At 35.1% G+C, this 17,759-nt stretch overlaps 2 protein-coding genes across 3 annotated transcripts; one reads left to right on the top strand and one right to left on the bottom strand.

The window, feature by feature from the left end:
* Positions 1–1,929: 1,929 nt before the first annotated feature.
* LOC132103417 (pre-B-cell leukemia transcription factor 1-like) lies at positions 1,930–10,923 on the bottom strand. Of its 2 annotated transcripts, XM_059508499.1 has the most exons (9): positions 10,596–10,922; positions 9,898–9,971; positions 8,405–8,649; positions 7,326–7,516; positions 5,509–5,644; positions 5,231–5,372; positions 4,356–4,450; positions 4,134–4,184; positions 1,930–2,324 (listed from the first exon to the last, which is right to left on the bottom strand). In XM_059508499.1, exons 1-9 carry the CDS (start codon positions 10,838–10,840, stop codon positions 2,244–2,246), a joined length of 1,260 nt encoding a protein of 419 aa, XP_059364482.1. In that variant the 5' UTR covers positions 10,841–10,922; the 3' UTR covers positions 1,930–2,243. The 2 variants fall into 2 exon arrangements, with proteins under 2 accessions (XP_059364482.1, XP_059364483.1); XM_059508500.1 differs by lacking the exon at positions 4,134–4,184 and having other exon boundaries at positions 10,596–10,923.
* Positions 10,924–12,058: 1,135 nt separating this feature from the next.
* LOC132103736 (G-protein-signaling modulator 1-like) lies at positions 12,059–16,686 on the top strand. The gene is made up of 5 exons (XM_059508826.1): positions 12,059–12,274; positions 12,567–13,041; positions 14,328–14,484; positions 14,582–14,820; positions 16,270–16,686. Exons 2-5 carry the CDS (start codon positions 12,580–12,582, stop codon positions 16,402–16,404), a joined length of 993 nt encoding a protein of 330 aa, XP_059364809.1. The 5' UTR covers positions 12,059–12,274; positions 12,567–12,579; the 3' UTR covers positions 16,405–16,686.
* Positions 16,687–17,759: the final 1,073 nt, after the last annotated feature.

The raw sequence follows: 17,759 nt of genomic DNA, 5'->3' as shown, positions 1-17,759 counted from the left end.
TCAGCCCAAGGATTCTTGGCCACCCATCTCGGCCTATCAGCTCTCTCCAGGAAGTGACATCAGAGGCGGAGGACGAGGAGAGGGAGATGACCCATTGCTCGTTTCCTGTCTCCACAACCTGTGCCTCGACAGCACTCATTCTCCTGTACCCAGCATGCACTGAACCGCTGCTCCAGTGGCAACCATCCAGAGTCAGTTGTAGCAGTGCCAGTCAAAAAAATAGCCAATGAGCATGCAGAAATAGTGATCGTGCCCCACCCTAGAGAAGCGCCCGGCCAATCAGAGAGCAAAACCACAGGGAACGTCCCCAGCGCAGCTCAGATGGACTCTGAGAAAGAGAATAAGGAACCGCAACTCCAAAATCAGTGACAGGGTAAATAGTGAGCCTGCCGACTCCATTCAAAGCAGCATGTGAGAGAAGATAAAGAAGAAAAAAATATAGACTACTGAAAATGCATAAAATTGTTGTTTACAATTTTTCTACTGACTGTATGAAAACAATATAATATTATTGGCTGAATTTCAGGAAAACATGTTCTCATCCCAAAATTAAAATAAATAAAAGTTATTAAAAAAAACAAAATGAAGCCTATTTAGAACTAGTAAGAATATATGTATATATTAATATAATAAAACAGATTTTTCTCTTAATTTTTCCCTCATTACTGTATATGTTTGAATGTTTTGTTTTTTAGTATTTTAAGGTTTACAGCACAAAATATAAACAAAACAATAATAATAATCTTATCACTACAGCAGTAAGAATTCATTTTATGCACTACAGGAATTGCTTGATTTTCATGAAAATAACATCATATACTACAAAAATTATATTACAGTACCATAATGAAATCTTAATCACAAATATTTTTATATTAATTATCATAAAATCTTAAGCAAAAAATATGCTTAATATTCTGTAAGATTTTCTTTTCATCCTATTATATTTTATTGCCACCGGATCTGCTCTAGAGGAGGGTTTCCAAGGTTCACTTGTTTTCCACAAAAAAGTATTATACCTCAAGAAATTAATAGTAAATGCATTTAACAAAGTGCACTCACATGAGATGAAGATTCTAGAATGGTCCAGATTCCAGTGCATCTTTCACAATGGTCCAACTTGACTGAAATATCATCCAGCGATATATTAACAAATAACAATATAAAATATAGGTGACACTGATCATGTCCTTAGAAAAAAGATATTTAAGTGCAAATGATGAATGTGTACACAGACAGTCTTTATTGTAAAAGAGGTAGAGAATACAGGTGTTTCACTGTACAGAGAAAAGACAGCACTGTTGATATACTCATTCAAACGGGAAATAAAGACAGCAAACACACCTCATTCATTTAACTGATACACACACAAACTCAGTAAAAAAAGAAAAAGCACACACACACACACACAAACCAACAATCTTTGGATTTTTTTCTATTGCCCCCTTCACCAAAGCCAATTCTATCTGAGCTCTGAATAAACAATATAAAGCAGTGATAATAATAATAATATAATAACTATAAACTATAATGAAAGCAGTCTTAATGCAGTTTAAAAAGTTCCCCTTTCAACACCCAGATATTGCAGAAACAAAAAGTGGAAGTTGTAATGTAGTGGAAAAGTGAAATAACATACATGACGGCGAGTATAAGCCATGATCTCATCCAACACTTCTCTCTCTCTCTCACACACACACACACACACACACACACATTCATTAAAACGGAAAAAGGGCCTTATTCATGAAACAAAAGCTCAACAGATGCTTAAGTTGTTTGTAAAATCAAAACTTAAATGTAAATTAGCATTTAACATTTTCACAAATATTATATATATATTTGTACATGTGTGTATGTTATGTATGCATATGCATAAACTGCATGAACTGTAACAAAAACTTAAGTAAATAAGTAAATTAGTGTTACACACACACAAATATACATACACACACACACACGACATTTTGACTGAAATCAGTTCTGCTCACATTGAAGTCAATGCAAAAAAATGACAATTTTACAAACAATTTACTTCATGAATACGGCCCATTCTTTTGTAAATTACCGTATTGAATGGACTACGCCAATTTTCAAAAGAACAGCTGTATGAACGATTTACACAGAAAATTTCTGCTTGTATTTCAGTCCAATAATGAGCTTCTAAAAACAAAAACGTGACTAACTAAAACTGCAGTAGGGTGGAGGAGTGAGCATCATTCTTTCGTCCTGGTGGCAGGAGTTCATCAGTCAGAGTTGTCGGAGTGATCGCTGCCGGGTGAAGTGGCCGAGGGTGGCGTGTTCTGCTCCTGCCAGCTACCATTAGTCTGCACAGACAGAAAACTGCTGTTAAAACCATACAAACAGAAGCCGTCCTGTACAGAGATCTCTAAATATATTCAAATACTAGCATACATGACAATATTTAAAGGGATAGTTCAACCAAAAGTAATTTACTCAAACCTTCCTAGGTGTGTATTAATACAATTGGAGTTATATTAAGAAGTCCAACACTCATTCACTGTGATTCTAAAGCTCGGAAGGGTCAGAGACATTTTTTTAACATGACTCCAGTTGTATTCGTCTGAAACAAGAGTCAATCACACCCAGGACGGCTTGAGGGTTGATCATGGGGTAATTTTAATTTTTAGGTGAACTATCCCTTTAAGGCATAGTAAGTGAAAAAAGTAAATTGTGCTTAAGCATGTGCTAAAGATGTTATTTACAATGATCCAGCTGAAAGTAATAGTTTGAATTGATATGAGGAAAATATTTCACATTTTGGTGTTTTTTTGTGTGTATATTTTCATGTTGTTCACATTGTCTTCAAAGTTCAATCCTCTTTTATTTGGACATTTAGTGATTTCACTGCAGAAGTCTTATTGTAAACACAATGCTTTCTTCTTTTAATAAATCAAAAGAGTTTTGTAAAATGGTGCACTATTATCATTATTTCAAGATATATTACTATTTAACACTTATTTAATGCAAGTGAAATATATACGTACAGATAATCATAAAAAAATAATAATGCAATTTAAACATTTATACCACACTTTTTCTATTACTAATATTTTCCAACTAAACTATTGTCTTTCTATCAATATATTCCTGTTTTATGCAAGTAAAATCTGATAATATTATGATTTAACCATGAAATAATAATTTACATTTAACAATAACAATACAATTTAATTATAATAACTTTAACATTTATACATTATATTACTAATAATACACTATTAATATCATTTTAACAAGATGTATTCATATTTCACAATCATTTTTTAAAGTGAAATTTGTCTTGTGTCGATTTTTCGAAACTGGGATTTGTACGTCATCTGAAAGCTGAATAAATAAGCTTTTTGTATGGTTTATTAGGATCAAACAATATTTGGCCAAGATACAACTAAACTGAAAATCTTTAATCTGAGGGTGCAAAAAAATCGAAATACTGAGAAAATCGCATTTGAATTTGTCCAAATGAATTCTGAGCGATGCATATTATTAATCAAAAATTAAGTTTTGATTATTTACGGTAGTAAATGTACAAAATATATTCATAGAACATGTGATCTTTACTCAATATCCTAATGATTTTTGGCATGTAACAATGTAATTTTGACCCATAAAATATTGTTTTGGCTATAAGCCCAGTGACTTAAGAGTCCAGGATCATAAATCGGTATCAGATCACGACGATGATGATAATAATAATACTTTAAGAATTTACACAGCACCTTTATTTACTATTATTACTAACAATATACCAATATTATTATCATTATATCAAGCTACATTCCTATTTCACACTTATTTGAATCGCAAGTTTGTATAATCAGATAATGATAATAACGACAACATTATTTTTCTGGATACTTCCATTCAAAGAGTATACAGTATATGTGATACATATGTGTGTAATTCACCTCTGCTCATATGTGTGCATGTTTCTCATAAATAAATCATGTGCAACTTTATAGACCTTAATAATAATCAACAGAGCACGTGAAACCTTACCAAAAAAAAAGCATAAACAAGTAAAGATCACGGATCACAGTGATGTGCATGCAAGTCACTTAAAAAGCGAGACTGATAGACGGCAGACATGAGCATGCATGTGATGAGCTCCTCACCCGGCTCTCTCTGGTACTATAGAGTCTGTCTGAGAAGCGTGATTGAGCATCCTACCAGAGAGAGAGAGAGGAAAAGGACATTTAGACAGAGCTGCACAGCAAAGCAAACACACAAAGCACATCATTCCCTCTGATGTTACTGAAGCAGTGAGATCCTCACACACAGGGACAATGACCTGTGCAGGGGAGCAGGAATGCTGTTTGAGTTTAAGAGAGTCGTACCTGAGCCCCCATGTGATAGGACGGCTGCTCTCCGTTCATTGGAGGAACTCCTAGGAAGCAGTCAGCTGACCCTGACAGCGAGAACGACCCTGAGCCTTGAAGAATAAGAGGTATATATTGCAATTATGTGCAGTATATATATATCATATTGCAATTCTGTGCAGAAGTCTGAAGCAAGGATGCACTGAATTGATCAAAAGTGACAGAAATGACATCTACATTTTTTTTTCTCAAATATTATATTTTGTATAAATGCTGTTCTTTTGGACTTTCTATTCAAAGAATCCTGAAAAACATTTTCGAGAAATATATGAAGCAGCACAACAAGAAATGTTTCTTAAGCAGCAAATCAGCATAATTAGAATGATTTCTGAGGATCATGCGACACTGAAGACTGGAGGAATGATGCTGAAAATTCAGCTGCGCATCACTGGAATAAATTACATTTTAAAAACAGTTATTTTAAATTGTAGTAATATTTCACAATATTAATGCTTTTACCTTATTTTTGTTCAAATAAATGCAGCTTTGGTGAGAATATTAGATTTTAGAATCATTGAAATGGTGCCAAACTTTTGAACAGTATATTAATATATTGTTTAAATTGTTGAACAACAAAATATATATGTATTGCTTTCAAACTTCTTTAATCACGTTACAGTTGAAAACATTTTTCCACAATTATGGTTTCTTATAATTTGATTGATTCATCTCAGTGAATCCAACGGTTCAATTCAATCAACAGATGATCACTCACAAGTCAGTTTTCAGTTTCAGCTAAATATTGCTCTTTCTTAATATGTATTAAATATCCTGTTTCAAATCTCAAAATCTAGTGTGAAAACACCTCATCAGAGCTAAAGATCTGAACTGACCCGTGGAGTTTGGAGTGTGGGGGGATTCCTCGCTCTGTGTCGCCCCTAAGGCCGTCTTCATGGCATACAGATTGGCCTCTTCCTGGAACTTCCCAATGTTCTTCTTATAGCGAATCCTCTTGTTGCCAAACCAGTTGGACACCTGTTACGATTTCAGAGGCAGAATGAAACGGATACGTCTCTGATGACCGGACGCTCCCATAGTGCACTGAGAGTCAGGCTCCTCTCAAACGCTCAAAAGAGAACAAGCCTTTTAGATCTGATAGAGGAGCTGGTACCTGAGACATAGTGATACCGCACTGCTTGGCCAGCTCTTCTTTGGCCTCCTCGCTCGGGTACGGGTTTGAGAGATGGGAATAGAAATACTCGTTCAGGACCTCTGTGGCCTGTTTACTAAAGTTGCGCCGTTTACGCCTGAAAAACCAAGAAAGTGTCACAGTCAAACAAAAATCTGAAATTATCATCTACATGAAGAACAAACAGGGTTCTCTGCAGGTTTATGAAGGTAAATTTAAGACTTTTTAAAGACCTTTTTAAGACCCATAAAGAAAATTTAAAGGTCCCGTTCTTCATGATCCCATGTTTTAAACTTTAGTTAGTGTGTAATGTTGTTGTTAGAGTATAAATAATATCTGTAAAATTGTAAAGCTCAAAGTTCAATGCCAAGCGAGATATTTTATTTAACAGAATTCGCCTGCAAAAAACAACCCGTTTGGACTACATCCCTCTAGTTCCTGCAGTAATGACGTCACTAAAACAGTTTTTCGACTAACCTCCGCCCACATGAAAAAAAAAGGGGGCGTGGTCTTGTTGCGCTCCGACGGAAAGAGGAAGAGCTGCGTTTGTGTTTGTCGCCATGTCGTCGAAACGCAGTTATTTTCATCTCGGAGTCCAATCATCTTTGTTTGGGCTTCCCAGGGATGCTGTACTTGGAGATTAATGGTTACAATTTATGTTTAACTCGGTTCCCGAAAATTATAATCCGCATGTAAAACTATGTGCAGCACATTTTGCTGAGGACAGCGAGCTTCCTCAATCTCAATCAGTTTAATACCAGATTCGCACAAAGATTATTCCTGAAAGATGGAGCAGTTCCCTCTTTGTTTGGAGAAGGCGTTGTTTATGGACCACAACCAGTAAGTGTATTTTATTATTTAAGTTGGTGCGTTTAACAGTTTCTGTAACTTATTACACAAAGGGCAACGCTGTTTAGCTTTGTTAACTAGATGTTAAGGCTGTGCAAAAAAATCGAATGCGATTTTCATGCGCATCTCATCAGTAAAAACGCTCCCGTGATTATAAGTACATCTCCAGCACATGCGTTCTTTTACTGTCTATGGTTCAGATCAGGATTGCCAGGTTTTCAAAACAAATCCTGCCCACTTGTTTCTCAAAACTACTCCAAAACTAGTCCAATCGCGTTTCCAGGAGGGCAGCCTACTGTCGAATCACAACACAGGAACCGCTGGCCCAATCAGAACTCGTTACGTATTTCTGAAGGAGGGACTTTATAGAACAAGGAAGTCATCAGCCCGTTTTTATGACAGTGAAAACAGCGGTATACAGATAAGTGAATAGTGTGAAAAAATACTGTGTTTTTTTACACGCGAAACATGAACACATGTTATATTGCACACTGTAAACACAACCAAAGCTTCAAAAAAGCACGAAAAATGGGACCTTTAAGGAATAAACTGAAATGTATGTTCTCTGTCAATATAAAGTGAGTTTCTGAATAAAACACGAACATATATATATCAATGGGCTCAGTAAAATCAATTTCATTGAAAGGTAAAACAAGTTTTCATCCCCCATTGACTGATATTTGTTTTTGTTTTAAGCATTTAAAATTGTTCCGTTTTTCAAGACTTCTCAACAAGATGTATTCTGAATACGTTTAGATATTTGTTCTGCAAAACAAAAACACTGAGATATTAGTTTTTATCAATGCATGAAACATTTAATGCCATAACGTTTTTCATTCCTTAAACTGAGGCAACCTAAGACATTTTAAGACCATGCAGAAAGTCGGAAAAATTAACTTTCTGATATTGAAAACAAAGATTTAATATCACAAAATGCATTTCGAACCCACCTGGCGTCCAGAAAGCGTGAGCGCAGTATCATGACCGCTTCACAGGTGCTCTGTTTGAGCTGCGTCTGGATGGAGCTGAACTTGCGGTGGATGATGGCCACCATGCGCTCGATCTCACGCGGAGACACGGGACGGGTGCGAGACTGCTCCCTCAGCAGGTTCATAACATGGGTGGTGAACTCACTGCAGGCCTGGAAACAGCAATGAGATTAGAAAGCAGCTCCTTTGTGTCTACAGACACTCAGAACATGTGTTTTCTTAAGTCAGACATCCATTTTCTGTGCAAACTGACAAAAACACAATAGTGTGCAACAGTTGGGTTCTGGAAGCAAAAATCCCATTCATTTTCTCCATTGAGGAACTGATTTTGAACAATAACTTATAAACCACTGAAGTAAGTCCTACTGTGAGCGACAAGGTTATTAATTGACATTATATGCTTTGATTGAAACCATCAGCGAGCTTTATTTCAACTTATTTAAAAAAAAAAAATAAATCATATTCAAAAGTGGAATTCCTGGTGAAAAAGTACATCCCCCACGATTCTGCAGAAAAATCTCCACCAAACACAAGCAAATAATTTCTTTCCATGAAGCATTGCGAGTGGCATAATAATAAGAAAGATCTCTAACTACTTTAAAGTTTTGTACTATTTGTACTTGGTAATATCCTTATTTTGCAATGAAAGTAAAAAAAGATTTTCTTTACATTTAATCAACATCCTTAAATCAACAATTTTCACAATGTTTTTAATACTAATATTTAAATTCAATGTCATTCACAATGCTTCATGGGCTTGCAGTTCCTTTCCTCATTACAGCTGTTAAGCTTTGTCTTTAAGCTGATTTTCAAATATTTTTTGCTTCAAATCAAAGTTTGAAAAATTGTGATTCGCTGGTTTAGTTCACTTCTTCTAATTCTTTAACAAACACTTTTTCTTTTAAATCCCTATGGAAATAATGAAAGAAAAATATACTTCCAGAAACAATGCAGTTGAAAAAGCCATTTGATGCAGGATTCTGGACCAGTGAGATTTCGCCGGGGGCGTGGCTACCCAGCACAATGGCAGCATTATGTACCTGCTCGTATTTTTCCAGCTCTGTGTGGTAAATGTTCCGAATTTGGCTCAACTTGCTTTTATAGTCGGAGTGCTCCAGTGAGCTGTCAGGTGACATCCCGCCAGAGCTGGTCGCGGCAGAGACCGCCGCAGCGGCTCCGCCCCCCTTTTCAGGACCGGCCACACCTTCGGCCAGCAGCATGTTGTCCAATCGTACGAGCTGTGGGTCTGGAGGCTCCTCCTCCTGAGCATTTCTCATAGAAAGACCTGTAAATATGAAACATATCCATTAAAGTTTACAGATTTTCAACCACTTTGCATTGTTTCAGTTATTAAATGAAGTAAATGAACATTGTGTATTATTTTTTGGGTATACAACACCCATATTTCTTAAAACTACATTTGGGTTATCTTATTTAAAACCCTTAATTTTCTCAGGAGTAGAACTATTACAGTCCATCATGTCTGATACCATAATGGCAGTCAATGACCTACAAAATAAATATGAGTTTTAACTCATTTTAATGTATTCCCTGGAGCAACACCAGGTTAAGTGCTTCAGTCAAGAGCAAAACATTAAGCAGTTCCTGTCTCATCACTGCTTTAACATTGCAACCACCCTAAAATCCGCTTTATTCAATTACACATACTCTTATTAGGAGAGATTTTATTTTTTTATGTTACTAGACAGCACTGTACAATAAACAGTGAATACTGGCAGTAGTGTGTGATTAATGACACGGGCTGTGAGGGAGCCTGCCAAACCACGGAAATTAAGAGTGTCCATTAGGCACAAGGCCATTTAATTACTAACCATCACTGTAAACATCTCAGTCCTCTTAAGGGATTTTCTAAACTTAGACTTCATACTAACCAAAGGCATTGTGCAGTTATTATTAGGTCAATTCTTGCCTGCAAATAATAGGATGCTGCATGCAAATAAAAAGGTTTGTGTTAATATACTCGATGGCTGTTATTATTTTCTCATAGAAGCCTATTACTACTATACTTGTACTTAATGCATGCAAACAATGTGGTATCAGATGCATGAAAAAACTATTTAGTTTGAGGTAATATCACAGACTTAGAGCTGAGAATAATGTATTAAGGAAATGCAAATGTGGTCTTCAGACAAACCAGAAAACATTTGTTGTTGGTCTGATTAGTTTTTAATTAGATTAATTAGATTAATTTTTAAAAGCTGCATACCTGGTCAAACCCATAATCATGATGCTATTGTTGAGTTCAAAGTGCTGTTTTAACAATTAAAATCATGCAATATTGCTTGCAAACGATGGGGGTTGAGAATACATTTATAAACTAGAATAAAATCTAAATGATTGTTTAGGGGAAATGTTGAAATTATTGTATTGTTGTGAGGTGTACACTCTCTGGCTTTGTTCTTGCAGAACATGGCGGCTGTGCCGATAACAAAGGCAACTTTTAAACCAATTATATAAAGTTACATTTATGACATTTACCACTTTTCAAACAAAATGCATCCTCATTACTCACCAGTTTTCTCTTTAATTTCGCACAGGACGCTGAATAAAGCCGGTTTCATCCGATGACAGTTTAAAGCGTGTTTTCTATCACAAAATAACAAACAAAAGTCAGTCGGCTAACATTATCATGCTACCGATGGAACAGTAATGAAATCGCCTTGCAAGTGAAAATAAAATATTATTTCACAACCCCACTCTTGATATAATTTAGATTTGTTTTTTTTTAAACATATTAAATACTGATTACCGATTTCGTTTCTCCTGACACATTAGCCTTTCACTTTAGCTTCAGGCAGTGATTTGTTTTTGTGGAATGAGTAAAAATAAAGTTACTCCTGTAATAAGATAAATTAAAATATATAGATTTATGTACATCTAATAGAGAATCAATATAATGCAACGTATATACTACAAAACTGAATAAGAAAAAGAGTTTGTTGTAAGTCAAGTAAAACGTAAACAATAGCAGCTAACTTATACCGTGAACTTCAGCACACATTCTAATAAATGTTTAAACAGTAATAACTTTAAAGGTAAAATAAAAGTGTTTTTAATTGGATTAAAGATACAATTTCTTAATTAAAAAGGTTAGATAATAGATATTTCTATGTTTTAGCATACCCTTGTCTCACGCGGCCGTTAGCTCAATGCTAAACTTGTAACGTTACGTTAAGTTTTCAAAGAAATCATTTTAAATAACTAACTCACTTTGCTTGAGCTTCGTCTAAACTTTGGTCGGTAATCGTCATGATCTGTTGCAGGATGTCTCCAATGTCTCGGCGGTTGTTGTGTCCATTTTCGGTGCCTTCGAGGCCGGCGGGGTCTCCATCTGGGCGGTGTTGAGAAGGCGGGTGCACCGGGTTAAGGGGATGCATTCCCGGGTGGACGTTCAAGCCGAGACCGCGGCTTGCGCTGGGCCCGTTGCCTGTGATGGGCTGCTGCGGCTGCAACATCCTGAGCAGTATATTAATCTAGATGAGTGTGTGTCCATGCATCACCACGATGGCTTCCCCTAGCGACTGACACATAAAAAACCGTGCCCCTTGCATGGAAATAGGCATTCTGCAAATGCAAAAGTCAAGATATGAGTACACTGTGACCACGCAGTCCTGTTGCATGGGTCAAAATCAGTACATAAAAACTCATAGGTGAAATTGAAACCTCATCTAACCAAGTATGAAAGTGGATTTCTGCTCCCAGGAAAATGAAAAAAAAAAGAGAAAAAGATAAGGTTTTTGTGATTAAATCTTACAAAGCTGTCAAGAACATGTTCAAATAGCATCCTGAAAAAATAAAAAAAAAGATAGATTAAAAATAAATATAAATCCAATCATCCTTTAATTTAGCTGATTTAAATTAAACAAAACATTACATTCCAGTGAATAGAATGATAAGTGAAATTAAAATACTTCCAGAATTGCAAAATGATTTGGGGTAGAAATATTCTTAATTAATTAATAGTTATCGTTAAAATAACTGCTAATTTCTTTTTTAAATGATTTATTTTAAATATATATATATATATATATATATATATATATAGTTTTATTTAAATATGTAAATATCATTCATTTATTAACTTGTTTGTTTTAAGGGCGAAATGCGAACTGGGCGTGTACTTGACTGTTTTCAAGAGATTCACTCTTGTATCAAAGCACAGTTTGAAATGTGATATTCTTGCATGCACTCAACAGTTGCTCAACATATACAAGATTCCTTACTGCAAGTGCATAGTTTACATGTCATCATGTCACTGCCCGGAGGCTTTAGGTCTGAAATGTAATCAACAGGGGGAGAAACAAGACATGTTTCTTGGTGAAAATGGAACGTGAATATCAAGTATCTTATTTTAATAGTCGCTCATTTGGTTTCTCCACCATTCTCAAGTCTTGTTCTTTATCGCAGAGTCTAACTTCTCGTTTTGCTGGTAGTCAACAGGAAATCTGCAAAACCACAGACTGTCTTAAACAAACAGGCTGCCAGTTTCAACATGTAAGACTTTCAGAGCTGTTGAGCGTCAGCACACATTTCTCAGACATGATTATAAAATAGCTTAGCATTTGAACAAAAGTCGGTTTGATATATCATGCGCATCTATAGTGCATTTCTATACATGAGCCAATTCCACTAGTTACACTGACACGGGCCAAATAAATAGGGGTGGATCAGGGCCATAAGAGAGGAACAGGAAGAGACTGTGAAGCAGTGAAGTTGTCGATGCATCGTGTCAGCTTCTAGCTCCTTTCAGATTCGTTTGTGAAAAACACTCATGTAGATATAGATATGTGGGAGCTAATGCTTGTTCGTACACGGAGGTGAGATGCATGTGGGCTTTACTTGACATTCCGCTGAGAGGACCTCGTTTTAACTCATCGAAGGTTGAGAAGGTAAGCAGGGCCGTACAGTATCACCTACTATCTAAATCTGTGTTGAAATAAGTCCAGTTACATGTTGTAACTATATAATAACTATGCTGTGCACTGAAAGTGTTTAATCTAAGATAAGTTGTCATATTTCATGTTCTACTACAGACTACGTAATTAAAAATGTGTTTATAAATGTTAGACATACTTGAGATGTATATGCTGATTACATGCACGCCTGTTCAGTGACTTTCGATGTCGAGAGTTCTTCAACTTCATACTTTTAATAAGCTCTCACATTTTCTTCCATGGACAGCTCGGCAGAAGCTATGATGAACTGCGCCGAGGTCAAAGTTGAAACCTCAGTGGACAAGCAGTTGGAGCCTCTTCTCATCCTCGAAGAGGGGGATGAACCTTCGGATGTGATAAACAGCAGCAGAGGAAGGACCGTACTGAGAGTTAGGACGACTGATGAAAACACAAAGGATGACATTATTGAAGCCACAGAGGGAAGTTCACATGATCACAACAGTGTCCAAGAAGGAAAAGGTGAGAGTAAAACAATGCAAGCAGAAATGAATGAGGAGAAGAATGCAACTATAGAAAGTCAACAGGTGGAAGATCACGCAGGTCGTGAAATTATTACAAAAACCGACAAGGGACTGTCAGACGGGACGGCTGCAGGACCAGAGAAGATGCTACAAGTAGAGACTCAAGACAAATCAAGCGCTCAAGGAGAAGTAAAACTGCGGCCCAAAGACAGACTGAGCCCTGACGATGCAAAGCAAACGGTAAAGTTTCATAATTATCTGAAATTTATTAGTGTGTCTAACTAAACTTGACAAGTGCAAGACTCTTTCCTGTGTTAATGTATTTACTATTGAATCACTCAGTGGAATGAATTTCTTTTATTATCGATTATATTAGCATGTTCATTTGGTTGGGGTCGGTGAGATTTCTTAATGTTTTTAAAAAGTCTCTTATATGAGTTTATTTGATAAAAAAAATTGTGTTTTCTATTGAAATATATTTATTCCTGTGATCAAAGCTGAATTTTTTTTAGAATAATCAATGTCACATGATCCTTCAGAAATTATTCTGATATGCTGATTTGCTGCTCAAGAAACATTTCTTATTATCGATGTTTAAAACATTTGTGCTGCTTCATATTTTTGTGGAAACCGTGATACAGTATTCTTTGACGAATAGAAATGTCAAAAGAAGAGGATTTACTGGAAAATAGAAAACATTTGTAACATTATAAATGTATTTACTGTCACTTATGATCAATTCAATTCATCCTTGTGGAATAAAAGTGTTAATATAATAATAAAAAAACACTTAACTACAGACTTTTGACCAGTACTGTAAATGAGTCCCAACACTAACAGGCATGGACTAATAATATTTCAAAAGCTTCACATTTGTTACTTTAGTTGTCATGCGATAAGAAAGCCTTTTTTGCATCAAAAAAAAAATAATAATAATAATTTTCCAAGATTTTGTAAATTTCCAAAGGACTTTTAAAAGGTATTTACAAAAATACAAAAGTTTAGTCTAGAGAAACTGACACACCCATTATTAAGAATTATGAAGTGGACGCTACTTCTGTAATCTGACATATTTATGAGTGAAAAGGTCAAAAAACAAAAAAACAAAAGCCCTTTATTTTATCCGTCAGGAGCTGAGTGGATTGTGTTGAGGAGATACCATTACTTTTCTAAGCAATATGACTTTTGGAAATTAAGCCATATCTAGACACTTACAGTATGGATGGACTCATCTGACTCCAAACTTGCATGAGTTTCTGTCTTCTGTTGAACACAAAGGAAAATATTCTGACGAATGTGGGTAACCCAACTGTTGCTGGTAGCCATTGACTTCCACAATGTGGAAATGGCTCAATGGCTACCATCAACTGTTGGGTTACACATTCTTCAGAATATCTTCCTTTGTGTTTAACAGAAGAAAGAAACTCATGCCGGTTTGGACCAACATGAAGGTGAGTACATGATGACAGAATTCTCATTTTGGGTGAACCGTCGCATTAATGATGGATTTGATGTGATGTGCTCAGGTTCACAGGACATCTCCAGATTTCCCAGACGCTTTGTGTGAGCTGTTGTTCGCGTTACAAGAGGGCCGGCGACTCAATGACCAGCGCTGCTCGTTCCGTCTGGACCGCCGCAGGAGATGTTACTCAGAGCCCAGCACACCTCGCCACAGCCAGAGAGGTGAAGAAACACAATCTGAATGCATTTCCTTGCCATCATTACGGAAAATAATACGACACACATGACTCTCATGGTTGAACTGTGTCTTTCCATACAGTGGTGTTCTCCTCCATGACGTCCCTGCAGAAGGAGGAGTTCTTCGATTTGTTGGCGACTTCTCAGGGTCGTCGACTGGATGACCAGCGAGCAGAGCTCCAGAACATTCCTTCTGCCCCCCCACCTCGGCTGCCCAAAGCCAAACAGAGGAAGAGCAGCTGGAAGATCCCTGAGGTCACCCGAACCGTTCCCATGCAAACACCCAAAGAGGACTTCTACAACATGATCGTCAACTCACAAGTGAGCGCTGCTGAGATGTTGTTTATCACCACTGGAACAGACACGTATAACCTAGTCTGCATCTTTGTCTTTGAATTATGTCTGGAACGTTTTCTTTTCTTATTGCTAACTTCACTAAACACAGGGGTTCTCATACTCGCTGATGCCAGGGATCCCAAATATGATGAATAAAAAAATTACATAGGCAGCTGTATATTTTCATGTGTAAAAAGACCAAGACTGAGTTTAGAAACATGTTTATTTATTTATTTATTTGTTTTCAAAGACAAATAACTGTTTGTTTGTTTTTATTTATTTCTTGCTGTTGAAACTCTGCCAAAAGAAACAAAAAGATCATAATTAATCTTATAATTTCTGGTTGGTAAAGGTCTTTTAAACATTTTTTAATTATTGTTGTTATTATTATTAATTGATAAATGTCTATGATTAATATCATCATTTTTGGTTTGTAATGTCAAATTGGTAACGGCTAATATTTTTGATTTCAAAAAATATTATTGTATTAACTTTATAATAATAATAATAATCATATATTATAATATTAGAAATAATTATTATTTTTATTTTTATTTATCTCAACACATTTATAATCAATATAATATTTTCCAGTCAGTAATGTCAAATTGGTAAAGGCTAATGTATTTAATTTCTAAAATTATTATTATTTTATTAACCTTTTAATAATAATGATAATAATATAAAAAAAATGATTATTATTTATCACAACAAATGTATAATCAGTATGATATTTTCCAGTCAGTAATGTCAAATTGTTAAAGGCTAATGTTTTTAATTTCTAAAATTATTATTATTGTATTAACTTTTTAATAATAATTATAATATTATAAAAAATAATATTATTTATCACAACAAACTTATAATCAATATTATATTTTGCAGTCAGTAATGTCAAATTGGTAAAGGCTAATGTTTTTAATTCCTAACATTATTATTATTGTATTAACCTTTTAATAATAATGATAATAATATAAAAATTTATTATTTTTATTTATCACAACAAATGTATAATCAATATTATATTTTCCAGTCAGTAATGTCAAATTGGTAAAGGCTAATGATTTAGATTTATTATTATTGTATTAACATTTTATTAATAATAATAATAATAATAATAATTTATTATTATAATATAAAAATATATATTATTATTTAATCACAACACGTGTATAATCAGTATGATATTTTATTATTGTTATATCTTTTTCATAATAATTATATAATTTATAATATAAAAAAATAGAATTTTTCACTACAAAACATTTATCATTAATATAATAAGTTCTAGGCAGTAATGTCAAATTGGTAAAGGCTAATGTTTTTGATTGCTAAAATTAATTAATAATAAAATGATTCTTATTAAAAGTAATAATAATAATTATTATTATTGTTGTTGCCATTGTTAATTGATTTCTATTTTTGTTTGCCCAGGCCCAGGGCCGGCTGGAGGAGCAGCGCAGTGCAGCTCCAGGACCGATGGATGATGAAGATTTCTTTAGTTTGTTGCTGAAGGTCCAGGGCGGAAGAATGGATGAACAGAGAACAGAGCTCAAACCTGGTCATTAAGAGAGAATCAAACGGGAGGTTCCTGCTTTACTGGGCCTGTTACAGTGTGTGAGTTTATCCTGTCAGACTCTTTCCTGTCCAGATAACTATAAAGATCAGACTACCAGTATAAGAAAACTTGCACTACTTCTTGCTACACTTATTGCGCTTGAATTCATAACTCAATAATAAACGGGAGAGTCACAGAATATCTCTTGCTTTAAAGATAAAGGTCTTTTGAAGGATCTCTGCTCTTTCTGTTATGTACATGCTACAGTAAGGAAATAAAGGTTTCAATGTGAATTATAATGTTTACTGTAATTATTATTATGAATAGGTTAAGATATGTAAACTCAAGAGCACAGATTTCTAATGTTGTAAGAAGTCTTACATCACAGATTCATCCACTAGATGGCGAAAAAGACTAATCATTTTAATCTCTCTTGAGTAGGATGAAGGACACACATACTGCAAATGTATATGCATTTAATGCATTTTATCAGCCATATATTTTACATTTTTTTAAATACATTTTGTGAAATATAACATAAAAATGTATAATGTTTGTCATATGGGCCTTTTTTTTAGTGTAATATCAGTAGTGGTGTCCACTTCTAATTCAGTACGGTAGGCCCAAAAAGTATTTGGATATTTAAAAATATATAATAAAGGTTATTGCATAAGATAACAAAACAGGATAACATATAACTTTCTTGAAAAGAAATTCAAGAAAGCCCATTTTTCAAACAAAACATTTCGGGAAAAAAAAGAAGTTTAAGATTCAGATCATAAAAATCTATACATACATAGTGTTCAAAGCGGCAAGAGGAAAGGTAGAGAGCTCTTGTGTGAGTCAGATCCCTGTTCACTGGTGATGGAGGTGAGCAGACGTGAAGGCTAATGAGAACACAGTGTCTTTCCACAGGGACACGGGACTCTAACTGCAGACTAAAGCATCATAAAGGTTCATCACACGCTGAAGGTCACACATGATGTTCATTCTCAGGACTGCAGCTTAATGAGCTTTTCACTGAGAGACATTCATTTGGGGGAGAGCGTGATACTTGACAGGTGTTGTTCTCAAATCACCAGCTACACTCTTAACATTAGTAATTAGCATTTTTCTTGCCTGGTTTTACATGAGCTTCCCCTGCGGCGATCAGGTTTGGGAACATGACACTGCCTTTGCATTACCAGCAATTTGTGCTCAATTACAAGATCACAAGGCAGAAAATGTCTGCATGCAAAAAAAAAACAAAAAATTGTGGCACATCGATATGCACAGCTTCTGAAATGTAATGCTTTCAATAAGTTAAGTTTGGCCAGAAACATGCAACATTTTCACAAAGATCTCGCATTTTGTTTTTGATATCTGC

This window comes from Carassius carassius, chromosome 24 (assembly GCF_963082965.1).
Source record: "Carassius carassius chromosome 24, fCarCar2.1, whole genome shotgun sequence".
In the NCBI taxonomy this organism is placed as follows: domain Eukaryota; kingdom Metazoa; phylum Chordata; class Actinopteri; order Cypriniformes; family Cyprinidae; genus Carassius; species Carassius carassius.
The sequence above is the reverse complement of the archived record's forward strand: the minus strand, read 5'-3'. Positions and strand labels throughout refer to the sequence as shown.

Excerpts from the sequence above, each read along its gene's own strand:
- LOC132103417 (XM_059508499.1), bottom strand. The coding sequence starts at position 10,840 with ATGTTGCAGCCGCAGCAGCCCATCACAGGCAACGGGCCCAGCGCAAGC. Across the intron at positions 4,451-5,230 it reads CCACACTCCAAACTCCACGG|GCTCAGGGTCGTTCTCGCTG; the intron begins GTCAGTTCAGAT and ends TTATTCTTCAAG. Across the intron at positions 2,325-4,133 it reads ATAGTACCAGAGAGAGCCGG|ACTAATGGTAGCTGGCAGGA; the intron begins GTGAGGAGCTCA and ends CTGTCTGTGCAG.
- LOC132103736 (XM_059508826.1), top strand. The coding sequence starts at position 12,580 with ATGATGAACTGCGCCGAGGTCAAAGTTGAAACCTCAGTGGACAAGCAG. Across the intron at positions 13,042-14,327 it reads CTGACGATGCAAAGCAAACG|GTTCACAGGACATCTCCAGA; the intron begins GTAAAGTTTCAT and ends TGATGTGCTCAG. Across the intron at positions 14,485-14,581 it reads ACCTCGCCACAGCCAGAGAG|TGGTGTTCTCCTCCATGACG; the intron begins GTGAAGAAACAC and ends CTTTCCATACAG.